Below are 14,153 nucleotides of genomic sequence, written 5' to 3'. Positions count from 1 at the left end.
TTCTTAGTATTCTGAGAAAGTAGAGGCGTTGGTGGGGCTTTCTTAACTATAGTGTCAGCATGGAGGGAACAGAACAGGTTGTTGGTGATCTGGATGCCTAAAAACTTGAAGCACTCAAGCATTTTTACTTTGTCCCTGTTGATGTTGACAAGATGTAGAGATGCTGGTGTTGGACTGGGGTAAACACAGTAAGAAGTCTCACAACACCAGGTTTAAGTCAAACCAGTTTATTTGATAGTAAACCCACAAGCTTTCGGAAACGCTGTTCCTTCGTCACGTGTCTGGAAGGTTCTGATAGAAAAAGACATATAAAGACACACACAGTTTACAGAATACTGATTAGAACTTCACGTTTTTGCAGTTAACCTGCTATTCAAGTCTTAAAGATGCAGACAGTGTGAGTGGAGATAGCATTAGCATAGGTTAAAGAGATGTGTATTGTCTCCAGACAGAACAGTAAGTGAGATGTTGCAAGTTCAGGCAAGTCATGGGGGTTACAGATAGTGCGACGTGAACCTCAGATCCCAGTTGAGGCCGTCCTTGTGTGCGGAACTATCTGTCTCTGCTCAGCGACTCTGCGCTGTCGTGTGTTGTGAAGGCCGCCTTGGAGAAGGCTTACCCGAAGATCAGAGGCTGAATGCCCATGACCACTGAAATGTTCGCCAACAGGAAGGGAACAGTCTTGCCTGGAGATTATCGAGCGATGTTCGTTCATCCGTTGTCGTAGCATCTGCATAGTCTCCCCAATGTACCATGCTTCGGGTCATCCTTTCCTGCAGCGTATCAGGTAGACAACATTGGCAGAGTTGCAAGAGTATGGATCGTGTACCCGGTGGATGGTATTCTCACGTGAGATGATGTCATCCATGTCGATGATCCGGATTGATCCAATTGGACTCTTTCCTCATGAGTTGCTGCACTGTAGATCTGTCAGCTGTTCCAGTTCATTGGCTGTCGCATTGCATTTGCTGTTGGTCTCTTGGGGTTTGTGGAAGAACTCCCGCAGCCTCATTCACCTGATGAATTCCTCTGTGTCTGCTGCGAGACTGATGGGGTCCATTTTGGTGGTGGGGCAGAAATTGAGCCCTCGGCTGAGAACTTCGATTTCATCTGGTTGAAGTGTGTAGTCCGACAAATTGACAATAGACTTCCCTGAGGTGGTACTGTTTCCTACTGTGATGCCGGGGGAAGCTTGGTTGTTGCTGGTGGTGATGCCGAGTTTCTCAAGTTTCCTGTTCTTGGTGTGCAGGTAGTTTCTTTGTCTCATCTGCTTGGCAGAGTTTCACAGCTGGTCTGTATCCTGAGCGCAAGTTGAGAATATGTATTCTATCTTGGTTTCCATGATACGGCTGGTGTATGAGATGGTTGAGGAGTGTGAGAGAGGTGCGATGGCAAAGTCTCAGCGTAGGCTGTGTTATAGGTTGACCTGTGTGGGTTCGTCATCTGCAGTCCTTTCGGTATCTCGATGTCGATAGGGGCACAGAACATAGAACCCTACAGTGCAGAAAGAGGCCCTTCGGCCCATCGAGTCTGCACCGAACACAATCCCACTCACACCCTACCCCTATATTCCTACAAATTATACCTACTAATCTCTTTAACCTACACATCCCTGGACACTAAGGGGCAATTTCTTAGCATAGCCAATCAACCTAACCTGCACACCTTTGGACTGTGGGAGGAAACCAGAGTACCAAGAGGAAACCCACACAGGCACGAGGAGAATGTGCAAGCTCCACACAGACAGTGACTAGAGCCAGGAATCGAACCCAGGACCCTGGAGCTGTGAAGCAGCAGTGCTAACGACTGGGCTACTGTGCCGCCCAAAGGCATGTTTTCCTTTATGCTTCCTGAAGTCAATGACAATCTCCTTTGATTTGTTGGTATGGAGGAAGAGATTATTATTGCCATACTTCATTACTTGTGACTAATAAATAAACTTTAAAATAAAGTTTAATTTGAGGTGCACTTTTGTACACTGCACAATGGGACTAACTTGGGGTTTGTAAAGCTGTAGAAAAATTTTTTAAAAATTAGATCTCGAATTATGCCTTTATTTGCTCCAAAATGGCTATTATGACTTTTGAAAACACGTTGCAACCATGCACTGAAATTGTAACTCTCATTATGACAGCCCTCAGCAATGGGCGGAGCTCCCGCGGCGGACGGAAAGACACATGCGCAATCTTACGGCCGGCTGGCGATTGTGCTGTGGCGGCGGGACGCAGCGCATTGGCAGTGGGAATGTGCGTGCGCAGTGCTGTGGCGGCGGGGCTGCGCGTGCGCAGTGCGGCGGGGAGCCGGATGTAAACAGCCGGTGGTAAGGCCGCTGAGGTGATGCTGATGATGGCGGCGCCGTTGCCACAGGGACATTACCTGGAGCTGTGCGATAGCCCCGTGCAGTTCGAGAAAGTCTCCTCCGTCAATAATGTATTTTTCGATGAAGCCAATAAGCAGGTGAGGGGGGGGAAAACGCGAGAGAGGATCCCCAACAACAACTGATAGTCCCGGCATCTCCGACAGTGCGGCACTCCCTCGGCGCTGACCCTCTGACAGTGCGGCACTCCCTCAGCGCTGACCCTCTGACAGTGCGGCACTCCCTCAGCACTGACCCTCTGACAGTGCGGCACTCCCTCAGTACTGACCCTCTGACAGTGCGGCACTCCCTCAGCACTGACCCTCTGACAGTGCGGCACTCCCTCAGCACTGACCCTCTGACAGTGCGGCACTCCCTCAGCACTGACCCTCTGACAGTGCGGCACTCCCTCAGCACTGACCCTCTGACAGTGCGGCACTCCCTCAGCACTGACCCTCTGACAGTGCGGCACTCCCTCAGCACTGACCCTCTGACAGTGCGGCACTCCCTCGGCACTGACCCTCCGACAGTGCGGCACTCCCTCGGCACTGACCCTCCGACAGTGCGGCACTCCCTCGGCACTGACCCTCTGACAGTGCGGCACTCAGTACTGACCCTCCGACAGTGCGGCACTCCCTCGGCACTGACCCTCCGACAGTGCGGCACTCCCTCAGTACTGACCCTCCGACAGTGCGGCACTCCCTCGGTGCTGACCCTCTGGCGGCTCGGCGCTGACCCTCTGGCGGCGCGGCGCTTCCCTCGGCGCTGACCCTCTGGCGGCGCGGCGCTTCCCTCGGCGCTGACCCTCTGGCGGCGCGGCGCTTCCCTCGGCGCTGACCCTCTGGCGGCGCGGCGCTTCCCTCGGCGCTGACCCTCTGGCGGCGCGGCGCTTCCCTCGGCGCTGACCCTCTGGCAGCGCGGCGCTTCCCTCGGCGCTGACCCTCTGGCGGCGCGGCGCGGCGCTGACCCTCTGGCGGCGCGGCGCTTCCCTCGGCGCTGACCCTCTGGCGGCGCGGCGCTTCCCTCGGCGCTGACCCTCTGGCGGCGCGGCGCTTCCCTCAGCTCCAACGCTCACTTATAATCTCCCTAATAGATTCCAGCAATTTCGTTTGAACAGATGTTAGTCTGTAGCTTCCTTCTTTTTGTCTCCCTCTTGTTGAATAGAGGATTCGCCTCCACAATATTCTGATCTGTTGGGATGTTTTTAGAATCTAGAGAATTTTGGAAAAACAAATCCAATGCCTCCACTCTCTGCCACCTTTTTTTCTCCTCATTCAGTCTTGAGGTCTTGTCAGCTCTTAGTTCTAGTAAGTTTTTCAGTTTCCTTTCCCTAGGAATATTTGTTTTTAGTACCTCTGTTCCATTCATCTCCTGATTCACAATTGTTTTTGGGATGTTATTTGTATTCTGTACAGTGGAGATATGCAAAATATCTGTTTAATTCATGTGTCATTTCCTTATTTTCCATTGTTAATTCCACATCTCTCTCCAGGCCAATGTTCTTCTTTTCCTTTCTCAAAGCCAAAAAGTGTTTACTGTGTGTTTTTATATTTTTAGCTAGCTTTCACTTATGTCCTAATTTCTCTCTCCATTCATTAATCTTTTGGTCATTCTTAGCAGTTCTTTATATTTTGTTCAATCCTGAACTGCTTGCTTGCTTTCTTTGCAGTATTATATGCTTTGTCTTTCAATTTTATGCTTCCTTTAACTTCCTCAGTTATTTATCCCTGACTGAATCCCCTACTATCAAAATCCATTGACTGGAAACTCAACTGGGCAAGTCATTAAAATGGCGTGGCAACAAGAGCATGTCAGAAGCTAGGAGTTCTGTGATGAATAATATATCTCCTGACTCCCCAAAGCCATTCCACCATCTGCAAGGCACAAATTAGATTTGTGATGGTATACTGTCCATTTGTCTGGATGGGGGCAGCCCCAACAGCACTGAAGAAGCTGAACACCATTCAGGACAAAGCAGCCTACTTGATTGGCACCCTACAACAAACATTCACTCCCTCCACTACCAACATGCTGTAGCAGCGGTGCGTCCCATCTACAAGATGCACCACAGGAACTCAGACAGCACGTTTCAAACTCATGACCACGACCATCTCAAAGTATAAGGGCAGCAAATAACAGTTGAAAGTTCTTTTCCAAGTCACTCATCATTCTGACTTGGAAATATATCATGATGTGGAGATGCTCACATTGGACTGGGGTATAATAAATAAACCTGTTGGATTTTAACCTGGTGTTGTGAGACTTCATACTATTGGAAATATGTCATCATTCCTTCACTGTCACTGGGTCAAAATCTTGAAACTCCCTCCATACCAGCACTGTGGGTGCACCGATGCCACACAGACTACAACGATTCAAGAAGGCAGCTCACCACCACCTACCGAAGGGCAATTGGAGATGGGCCGAAAATACTAGCCTAGCCAGTGCCACGAGTGACAAGAATGAGCAAAACATGGTTAGCCGCAGGTGGTGCGTCCTTCCCTCGGAGTCTTTCTTTCTCACTGGAGTGTATCTATTCTGAAATATCGCCTTTGTGTCTGCCATTACATCTCTGTCTACGTGCCTTCATAATTGCCCTTATTTATATATAAAACACTTGTTTCAGATTCACTCGCGTTCCAGGCACCCACCACATCCTGCATGAAAAACTTTCCCCGCACATACCCCTTAAACTTCCCCCCTCTCACCTTGAACCTGTGCCACCTTGTAATTGACACTTCCACCCTTGGAAAAAGCCTCTGACTATCCACCCTGTCTAAGGCTCTTACAATTTTGCCGACCCCTATCAGGTCTCCCCTCAGCCTCCGTCTTTCCAGTGAAAACAATCCTAGTTTGTTAACCTCTCCTCGTTGCCAATGCCCTCGAGACCAGGCAACATCCTGGTGAACCTTCTTTGCACTCTCTCCAAAGCTTCCATGTCCTTCTGGTAACGTGGTGACCAGAATTGCATGCAATACTCCAAATGTGGCCTAATCAAAGTTTTATATAGCTGTAACATGATTGGCCAACTCTTGTATTCATTGCCCTGACCGATGAAGGCGAGTATGCCTTCTTAATCACCTTGGCCAACTGTGTTGCCACTTTTAGGGAATGGTGGACCTGCATGCCCAGATCCCTCTGTATATTCCTAATTATAGTATAATTCACATCTAAATTGGATTGCAGAAGTGGTCCCTCTGTTCAAGAAAGGGAGTAGAGATAGCCCAGGAGATTATCGACCGGTGAGTCTAACCTCAGTGGTTGGTAAGTTGATGGAGAAGATCCTAAGAGACAGGATTTATGAACATTTGAAGAGTGAAGAGGTATAGTATGGTCAAAAATAGTCAGCACAGCTTTGTCAAAGGCAGATTGTGCCTTATGAGCCTGGTTGAGTTTTTTGAAGATGTGACTAAACACATTGATGAAGGAAGAGCAGTAGATGTGGTTTATATGGATTCAGCAAGGTGTTCGATAAGGTTCCCTATGCAAGGCTTATTGAGAAAGCGAGGGGGCGTGGGATCCAAGGGGACACTGCTTTGTGGATCCAGAACTAGCTTATCCCCAGAAGGCAAAGAGTGGTTGTAGATGGGTCTTTTTCTGCATGGAGCTTGATCACCAGTGGAGCGTCCCAGGGATCTGTTCTGGGACCCTTGCTCTTTGTGATTTTTATAAATGACCTGGATGAGGAAGTGGAGGGATGAGTTAGTAAGTAAGTTTGCCAATGACACAAAGGCTGGAGGTGTTGTGGATAGTTTGGAGGGATGTCAGAAGTTGCAATGAGACATAGATAGGATGCATGACTGAGTGGAGAAGTGGCAGATGGACTTCAACCCAGATAAATGTGTGGTGGTTCATTTTGGCAAGTCAAATGGGATGAAGGAATATAATATTAAGGGTAAGACTCTTGGCAATGTGGATGATCAGAAGGATCTTGGGGTCCGGGCCCATAGGACTCTCAAATTGGCCTCGCAGGTAGAGGATGTGGTTAGGAGGTCATATGGTGTACTGGCCTTCATCAGTCGAGGAATTGAGTTTAGGAGTTGGGAGATAATGCTGCAACTTTATAAGACCCAGGTCAGACCCCACTTGGAGTACTGTGCTCAGTTCTGGTCGCCTCATTATAGGAAGGATGTGGAAGCCATAGAAAGGGTGCAGAGGAGATTTACAAGGATGTTGCCTGGATTGGGTAGCATGCCTTATGAGGATAGGTTGAGACAGCTCAGTCTTTTCTGCTTGGAGAGACAAAGGATGAGAAGGTGATCTGATAGAGGTGTATAAGATGTTGAGAGGTATTGATCGAGTGGATTTTCAGAGGCTTTTTCCCAGGACTGAAATGGTTGCCACAAGAGGACACAGGTTTCGGGTGCTGGGAAGTAGGTACAGAGGAGATGTCAGGGGTAAGTTTTTCACTCAGGGTGGTGGGTGCGTGGAATCGGCTACCAGCAGTGGTGGTGGAGGCAGATTCGATAGGGTCTTTTAAGAGACTTTTGGATGAGTACATAGGACTTAGTAAGATAGAGGATTATAGGTAAGCCTAGTAGGTAGGAACATGCTCAACGCAACTTGTAGGCCGAAGGGCCTGTTTGTGCTATAGTTTTTCTGTGTTCTAAATTTGGTCCTCCAAAATGCATCACCTTGCATTTGTCCAGATTAAACTCCATCTGTGCCCCAGTCTCCAATCTATCTACATCTTATTGTATCCTCTGATGTTCCCCAGCACTATCCGCAACTCCACCAATCTTCGTGTCATCCGCAAACTTACTAATTGGACCTCCCACATTTTCCTCCAGATCATTTATATATACTACAAACAACAGATCCCTGTGGAACATTACTGGCTACAGATCTCCATTCTGAAAAACACCCTTCCACCGCTACTCTCTGTCTTCTATAACCAAGCTGGTTCTATGTCCGTTTAGCCAGCCCATCCAAGTCCCATGTGATTTGAGTTTTTGTACTAGTCTGCCATGTGGGATCTTGTCAAACACTTTACTGAACTCCATATAAATTACATCCACAGTCCTTCCCTCATCAATTATCTTTGTCATTTCTTCAAAATACTCAAGTTGGTGAGACATGACCTTCCCCTTACAAAACCATGCTGCCTGTCACTAACCAATCCATTTTCTTCCAAATGTGCTATATCCTGTCCCTCAGTATCTTTTCCAAAAGTTTCCCCACCACTGACATCAGGCTGACCAGCCTAGAATTTCTTGGATTATTCTTGCTTCCTTCCTTAAACAAGGGAACAACATAGGCTACTGTCCAGTCATCTGGAACCTCACCAGAGGTCAAGAGGATGTAAAGATGTCTTTAAGACCCCAGCTAATTCTTCCCTTGCCTCGCACTGTAATCTGGGATAGATCCCATCCGACTCCAGGGACTTGTCTACCTCAATGCAATTTATGTGTTCTCTAAAACGTTCACACACCTCAACATCCATCGTGTCCTTCTCCTTGATGAATACAGGTACAAAATACTCATTAAAGATTTCACTCTATTCCTGCGGCTCCATGCAAAACTTCCCTCCATTGCCCTTGAGTGGGCCTACTCTTTCTTTTGCTACCCTCTTGCTCCAAATACAAGTCTTGGGATTCTCCTTGACCTTGTTTGCTTGGCACCCTGTCACCTGAACTTCTAGGAACATAGCACAGAGTATACCCTCCAGGATTAGATAATGATGGGTTGTGTATCAGGATGAATAAAAGGATTAAAAGATGAGCAGTGCCTGAGCTCATGAAAACACATTTCCCACAGTTATGTCATGCACCCCTCCCTCCACCTCAGATTTTCTTTGTAAAAACAACTTTTTTTTTCATTTGCCGCTCATAGGTGTTTGCTGTTCGGTCTGGGGGAGCTACTGGCGTGGTGGTTAAAGGGCTGGATGACAAGTGCTGTATCTCTTTCAGGTAAGAGAAAAACAGGGCAGATATTTAATGGCACGCACACGAACATCAAATAGAAATTGGAAGGCACTTCATTTATCTCGTCAAACAGCTCTCAACTACTTGACATATCACATTTAGATTAGTGGTGATAGAATCATAGAGGTTTACAGCATGGAAACAGGCCCTTTGGCCCAACTTGTCCAACTAAGCTAGTCCCAATCGCCTACATTTGGTCCATATCCCTTTATACCCATTTTACCCATGTAACTGTCTAAATGCTTTTTAAAAGACAAAATTGTACCTGCCTCTACTACTACCTCTGGCAGCTTGTTCCAGACACTCACCACCCTCTGTGTGAAAATATTGCCCCTCTGGACCCTTTTGTAGCTCTCCCCTCTCACCTTAAACTTATGCCGTCTAGTTTTGGACTCCCCTACCTTTACGAAAAGATATTGACTATCTAGCTGAACTATGTCTCTCATTATTTTGTAGACCTCCATAAGATCACCCCTAAGCCTTTTATGCTCCAGAGGAAACAAATCCCATTCGATCCTCCTTATAACTCAAACGATCAAGTCCTGGTAGTAAATCTTTTCTGCACTCTCTCTAATTTAATAATATCATTTCTATAATAGGATGACCAGAACTGCACACAGTATTCCAAGTGTGGCCTTACCAATGTCTTGTAGAACTTCAACAAGACATCCCAACTCCTGTATTCAGTGTTCTGACTGATGAAATCAAGCATGCTGAATGCCTTCTTCACCACTCTGTCCACCTGTGACTCCACTTCCAAGGAGCTATGATCCTGTACCCTTAGATCTGTTTGCTCTGTAACTCTGTCCAACGTCCTACTGTTAACTGAGTAAGTCTTGCCCTAGTTCAATCAACCAAAATGCATCACCTCGCATAACAATGAGATGAAAACACATTGATTCAGTGGACGTCGTATACCTTAAACTTTACAGGATTCATTGCATTCCATGGGTTTCTTTTTGATTAAGGTTGTTAGAATAGTTCTATGGAGGTGGGTGGGGGATGTTGTGGAGAGAGACGGTAGTGATGTCACTGGACTAGTAATCCAGTGCCCTGGATAATACTCTGGGAATAAGACCAAAATGCTGCAAATGTTGGAAATCTGAAATAAAAACAGAAAACACTGCAGGTCTGGCAGCATCTGTGGAGAGGGGAAAACCAGTTAACTCTGAATCCATATGACTCTTCCTCAGGCAAACCGGCCTCCCATCCATTGAACATAAGAACATAAGAAATAGGAGCAGGAGTAGGCCATCCAGCCCTTCGAGCCTGCCCCGCCATTCAATAAGATCATGGCTGATCTGTCGCTGCTCAGTTCCACTTTCCCGCCCTCTCCCCATAACCCTTAATCCCCTCTCCTATCAAAAACCCATCAACCCGCGTCTTAAAAATATTTAGCGAGGCAGCCTCCACCACTTCAACGGGCAGAGAATTCCAGAGATTCACCACCCTTTGAGTGAAGAAGTTCCTCCTCAACTCCGTTCTAAACCGCCCCCCTTTTATCTTGAGGCTGTGCCCCCTAGTCCTATTGTCTTTTTTGAGCGGGAAGAGTCTTTCCACCTCTATCCTATCCATCCCATTCATCATCTTATACGTCTCAATGAGATCTCCTCTCATTCTTCTAAACTCTAACGAGTACAAGCCCAGTTTATTCAGCCTCTCCTCATAGCTCAACCCCCTCAACTCCGGTATCAGCCTAGTAAACCTCCTCTGCACTCCCTCCAAGGCCAAAATATCTTTGCGCAGGTGCGGTGCCCAAAAATGCACACAGTACTCCAGTTGCGGCCTCACCAATGCCCTATACAGCTGCAGCAAGACCTCCCTACTTTTATATTCAATCCCCTTCGCTATGAAGGCCAGCATCCCATTCGCCTTCCTGACCACCTGCTGCACCTGCAAGCTGGGTTTTTGCGACTCGTGCACAAGGACCCCGAGGTCCCTCTGCACCGTCGCCTGCTGCAGTTTTTCGCCTCGTAAGTAATAGTCCTTCCTACCATTTTTCCTACCAAAGTGGACCACCTCACACTTGCCAACATTAAATTCCATTTGCCATTTCCTGGCCCATTCGCCCAGCCTATCTAGATCCTTCTGCAGACTCTCCACACCCTCCGCACAATTTGCCGTTCCCCCAATCTTGGTGTCATCAGCAAATTTCGACACTCTACACTCGGTTCCCTCCTCCAGATCATCTATATAAATGGTAAAAAGCTGAGGTCCCAGCACCGACCCCTGGGGCACTCCACTAGTCACCATCCGCCAATCCGAATAGCACCCGTTGACCCCCACTCTCTGCCTCCTATTTGACAACCAATCTTCTATCCACGCTAACACCCTACCCCCAACTCCATGTCCCTCGACCTTCTGCAATAACCTCTTGTGAGGCACTTTGTCAAACGCTTTCTGAAAATCTAGAAAGACCACATCCACCGGCTCTCCTCTATCCACCGCCCTAGACACATCCTCATAGAACTCCAGTAAATTTGTCAGACACGACTTCCCTTTAATGAAACCGTGCTGCGTCTGCTCTATCAAGCAATTCCCTTCAAGATGCCTCGCAATTTCCTCCTTAATGACAGATTCTAACATTTTACCTACCACAGATGTTAAACTAACCGGCCTATAATTCCCCGCCTTTTGCCTGGCACCCTTCTTAAACAACGGTGTAACATTAGCCGTTTTCCAATCATCCGGCACTTCCCCGGAATCCAGCGACGTTTGGAAAATAACCACCAAGGCATCCACTATCACCTCCGCCATTTCTTTCAGAACCTTCGGATGCATTCCATCCGGTCCTGGGGACTTGTCCACAATCAGCCCCTCCAGTCTGTCGAGCACTGCCTTTCTAGTAACAGTAATGTCATTAAGACCCTCCAGTCCTACCACCTTTCTATCGCTAACACCCGGCAAATTATTCACGTCCTCCTCCGTGAAGACAGAAACAAAAAAGTTATTCAATACCTTAGCCATATCCCCATCCCCTACCACTAGGTCCCCTTTCTCATCCTCTAAAGGACCAACATTCACCCTAGCCAGCCTCTTCCTTTTTATATATTTATAAAAACTCTTGCTATCCTTTTTTATATTAAGCGCTAGCCCAGCTTCATAGTTTCTCCTACCCTTCCTTATCAACTTCTTTGTCAATCTTTGTTGACATTTAAACCTCTCCCAATCCTCTTCTCGCCCACTACTCTTAGCTACTCTAAATTCCTCCGCTTTTAGTTTAACACTTTCCTTCACCTCCTTCGTTATCCACGGCTTATTACCTCTCCTCTTACTATCCTTTTTGACCATCGGAATAAATTTCCGTTGAGCACCAAGAAAGATTTCCTTAAAGATCCTCCACTGCTCCTTAACAGACCCTCCCTCCAACGCGCTCTCCCAGTCCACATTCGCCAATTCTTCTCTCATCCTACCGTATTTCCCTCTATTCAAACAAAGGACGCGTGTCCGGGAACCCACTTTCTCCTCCTCCACCTGCACCAGAAACTCCACCATACAATGATCACTCTCCCCAAGAGGATCCTTCACCACAAGGTCCCTAATTCTACCCGCTTCATTACATAGCACCAGATCCAAGATAGCTTGCTCCCTCGTCGGCTCCAACACACACTGTTCGAGGAAACTATCCCGGCAGCATTCCAAGAACTCTTCCTCGAGCCCCCCACGTCCAACATGGGTCGACCAATCAATATGCAGATTGAAATCCCCCATAACTACAGCCGTCCCATTCCTGCACGCCGCACTTATTTGCGCGTTAACAGCCCGCCCCATCTCCAGATCATTATTCGGGGGCCTATAGACGACACCCACCAGCGTCTTCCTCCCTTTGCTGTTCCTAATCTCCACCCACAACGATTCCACCCTCTGCTCCTTGGCTCCAATATCATCCCTTGCTACCACCGTGATGCTATCCTTAATCAGCAGAGCTACGCCCCCCCCTTTTCCCTCCTGTCTATCCTTCCTAAACACTTGATAGCCCTGTACATTCAGCTCCCAGTCCCTGTCACCCTGCAGCCACGTCTCTGTAATGGCCACCAGATCGTATCCATTTGTGTCGATCTGCGCCATCAGCTCATCCACTTTATTCCGAATGCTTCGTGCATTCAGATAAAGTGCTTTCATCCCAGCCTTCGCCTGGACCCTATTTGCCGCAACGCCACCAACTATACTCACGCCCCCTACTCCCTCTATTATTGGGACATCCTCGGCCTCTTCCCTTACATGTACACTTTCCTTAACTTTAGACCTTGTAAGGTCACCTACCCTCACACCCTCCCCCCCCATAATTAGTTTAAAGCCCTGTCTACAGTCCTCTTTACTCGATTCGCCAGCACTCTGGTCCCAGCACGGTTCAGACCAACCCCATCCCTCCCGAACAGGTCCCACCTACCCCAATACTGGTGCCAATGCCCCATAAATTCAAACCCATTCCTCCCACACCAATCCCTGAGCCACCCATTCACTTCCTTAATCCTGTCAACCCTACGCCCATCTGCACATGGTTCAGGCAGTAGCCCAGAGATAACCACATTGTCGGTTCTACTTTTTAATTCCATTCCAAGCTTTTCATACTCCCTCCCCAGATCCTCAGTCTGCATTTTGCTTACGTCGCCGGCACCCACATGTACCACAACGACCGGATTCTCACCCTCCCACTCCAGGTTCCTCTGAAGCCCAGCTGCGACATCCCGGACCCGAGCACCAGGCAGACAACACACCCTTCTGTGCACTTTGTCATTGTGACAAAGGACAGTGTCAATACCCTTCACCCCACTATCCCCAATCACTACTACGTTCCTTTTCCTTCTCTCTTTGCCTATGTCCTGCTGCAGCACTGTACCGTGTGCAGCTTGCTCACCAACCTCACCTGCCTCGTTCTCGTCTAACTTGGAAGCAAGAACCTCAAACCTGTTATGCAGATTAAGAGGCTGAGGCCTCCGCTCCTCACCCCCCTTCCTCTTCCCAGTAGCCCCCTCTTGTCCCTGACCCTTAGAGTTAGCCAGTCTAGGGGGGGTTGACTCTGCCTACACTTCCCGCTGCCTCAGTAAAGTAGCCAGCATAATTAAGGACCCCACACACCCCGAACGTTCTCTCTTCCACCTTTTTCCATCAGAAAAAGATACAAAAGTCTGAGGTTACATACCAACCGACTCGAGAACAGCTTCTTCCCTGCTGCTGTCATACTTTTGAATGGACTTACCTTGCATTAAGTTGATCTTTCTCTACACCCTAGCTATGACTGTAACACTACGTTTTGCGTCCTCTCCTTTCCTTCTCTATGAATGGTATGTTTTGTCTGTATAGCACGCAAGAAACAATACTTTTCTCTGTATACTAATACATGTGACAATAAATCAAATCAATTTCTGTCTTCACGGAGGAGGACATGAATAATTTGCCGGGTGTTAGAGATGGAAAGGTGGTAGGACTGGAGGGTCTTAATGACATTACTGTTACTAGAGAGGAGGTGCTCGACAGACTGGAGGGACTGATTGTGGACAAGTCGCCAGGACCGGATGGAATGCATCCGAGGGTTCTGAAAGAAATGGCGGAGGTGATAGTGGATGCCTTGGTGGTTATTTTCCAGACGTCGCTGGATTCCGGGGAAGTGCCGGAAGATTGGAAAACGGCTAATGTTACGCCGTTGTTTAAGAAGGGTGCCAGGCAAAAGGCGGGGAATTATAGGCTGGTTAGTTTAACGTCTGTTGTAGGTAAAATGTTAGAATCCGTCATCAAAGAGGAAATAGCGAGGCATCTTGAGAGGAATTGCTTGATAGAGCAGACGCAGCACGGTTTTGTTAAAGGGAAGTCGTGTCTGACAAATTTACTGGAGTTCTATGAGGATGTGTCTAGGGCGGTGGATAGAGGAGAGC

The 14,153-nt window shown here is 47.9% G+C and overlaps 1 protein-coding gene across 2 annotated transcripts in view; it reads left to right on the top strand.

Moving 5' to 3' along the window:
* The first annotated feature begins 2,299 nt into the window (after positions 1-2,299).
* Positions 2,300-14,153, top strand: part of rmc1 (regulator of MON1-CCZ1) — an 84,420-nt gene continuing 72,566 nt past the window's right edge. For both annotated transcript variants that reach the window (XM_080194762.1, XM_080194761.1), the window contains exons 1-2: positions 2,300-2,457; positions 8,189-8,265. In XM_080194762.1, the coding sequence (XP_080050888.1) occupies positions 2,338-2,457; positions 8,189-8,265 (197 nt within the window). In that variant the 5' untranslated portion in view covers positions 2,300-2,337. The remainder of the gene's footprint in view (positions 2,458-8,188; positions 8,266-14,153) is intronic.

The sequence above is a fragment of the Carcharhinus amblyrhynchos genome, chromosome 8 (assembly GCF_965287045.1).
Source record: "Carcharhinus amblyrhynchos chromosome 8, sCarAmb.v2.hapA, whole genome shotgun sequence".
Taxonomy (NCBI): Eukaryota; Metazoa; Chordata; class Chondrichthyes; order Carcharhiniformes; family Carcharhinidae; genus Carcharhinus; species Carcharhinus amblyrhynchos.
Note: the sequence above shows the minus strand (reverse complement) of the source record. Positions and strands in the feature narration are given on the sequence as shown.